Raw genomic sequence first — 1900 nt, 5'->3', positions numbered from 1 at the left:
TCCACATTGCATCCAGTTAGAGATGTTTTATAACGGTCTCAACACACACAAAAGATTGATGGTAATGCTTCTCCGAAGTGTGCTCTCTTGTCTAAGTCTTATAATGAGGCTTACGAGATCTTTGAGAGGATCACTAGCAACAACTAACAATAGCCAACAAATCGAGCAACTTCTGGAAGACGAGTAGCTGGAGTGAACGAAGTGGACATGCTAACATTACTCTCAACTCAGGTATCTTCTATTTCTTCAATGTTAAAACAATTTACCGCTAATGGTTCTAATAATTTTGAATCCCAATCACTAAGTCAGTTTGATGTTGTTTCCTGAGTATATTATGGGGATGACCATTCTTTCAAGAGTTGTCTATCAAACCCTGAATCAATTTATTACGTGGGGAATTAATACCAAAATAATAGTGGACAAGGACCACAATCTGATTTCTATAATCCTTCATGGCATAATCATCCAAACTTTTCTTGGAATAACTAAGGAAATGGACCAAACAACAACTACATGCAACATAAACCCAACCAATCCCAAGGGTTCAACCAACAAGCCTAAAACCACTTCAAGTCGAGTCATCTAATAGTTTGAACAACTTGTTGAAGGTGTACATGGTGAAGAAAGATGCCTTAATCCAAAGCCAAGTAGCAACATTGAAGAATTTGGAAAGCCAAATGGGTCAGTTAGCTATGGAGCTTCGTAACCGTCCGCAAGGAACCTTGCCAAGAAATACAAAAAATCCAAGGAAATTGGGTAAGCAACATTGCAAGGTAGTAACTTTACGAAGTGGTAAGACTTTGGAGCCCAAGACGGTTGTGATTGAAGATGAACCTATTGGGAAGAAGGAAAGTCGATCAATAGTTGAAATTCCTACACCAGTAGAGCCAGAACTTACAAATTTTGATGAAGTAAAATCTAACCTAGTAAATTCTGAAAAGCTAACATCTTCTTTGGATGCAAATTTATCTCCTCAAAAAAGTTGTCTGATTTAACCCAAAGTTTAAACACCTTCGTATCCTCAAAATTTCCAACAAATAAGCAGAAACAGGATGTGCAATTGAAGAAGTATTTGGATGTTCTAAAGCAACTGCACATCAACATCTCATTGGTGGAGGCTTTAGAGCAAATGCCTAATTATGTGAAACTCATGAAGGACATTCTGTCAAAGAAGAAAATACTCCTTGAGTATGAGACTACCACTTTAACGAAGGATTGCAATGTGTTCTTACAGAACAAGCTAACTTCGAAATTGAAGGACCCTGGAAGTTTTACTATACCTTGTAATATCAGTGAATCTTACTATGGTAAAACTTTGTGTGACTTAGGAGTGAGCAACAACTTGATGCCCAAGTCTACTTTCAAGCTATTGGGAATAGGTGAAGTAAGACCCACTACAGTGACAATCCAATTGACGGATCAATCTTTAGCATACCTAAAAGGAAAGATCGAGGATGTTTTGGTAAGAGTTGGTAAGTTTATTTTTTTGTTGTTTTTTTCTGTCTTAGATTTTGAAGTAGATAAGGAAGTGTGTATAATCCTAAGGAGACCTTTATATCTACACAAAGAAAATTGATAGACGTGTAGAAAGGCGAACTCTCCATGAGAATTCAAGATGATCAGGTAACGTTTAATGTTCTGAAACCAATGAAATTTCTCGATCCAACGGAGGAATGTTCAATGATGGAAGAGCTAAAAGCATTAGTTTCTATGGAATAAGAAAATAATTTTGAAGACCCATTGGAGAACACCTTAGGGTCTGAGCTATTAAAAAATGAAGAAGGTAATGAAAACATTACTTTGATGGAAGCCAATCCAAAAAGCTATGTTCAACCAACACAGTTTGAGCCACTAGAATTGGAAGTTCAGGAGTTTGTGCAACCGAAGGTGTCAATCAAAA

General features: G+C 36.9%; 1 protein-coding gene across 1 annotated transcript; it reads left to right on the top strand.

Moving 5' to 3' along the window:
* The first annotated feature begins 614 nt into the window (after positions 1-614).
* LOC107941446 (uncharacterized) lies at positions 615-1520 on the top strand. The gene is made up of 3 exons (XM_016875012.1): positions 615-926; positions 1046-1462; positions 1509-1520. Exons 1-3 carry the CDS (start codon positions 615-617, stop codon positions 1518-1520), a joined length of 741 nt encoding a protein of 246 aa, XP_016730501.1.
* The last annotated feature ends 380 nt before the right edge of the window (positions 1521-1900 follow it).

The sequence above is a fragment of the Gossypium hirsutum genome, chromosome D12 (assembly GCF_007990345.1).
Source record: "Gossypium hirsutum isolate 1008001.06 chromosome D12, Gossypium_hirsutum_v2.1, whole genome shotgun sequence".
In the NCBI taxonomy this organism is placed as follows: Eukaryota; Viridiplantae; Streptophyta; class Magnoliopsida; order Malvales; family Malvaceae; genus Gossypium; species Gossypium hirsutum.
The sequence above is the reverse complement of the archived record's forward strand: the minus strand, read 5'-3'. Positions and strand labels throughout refer to the sequence as shown.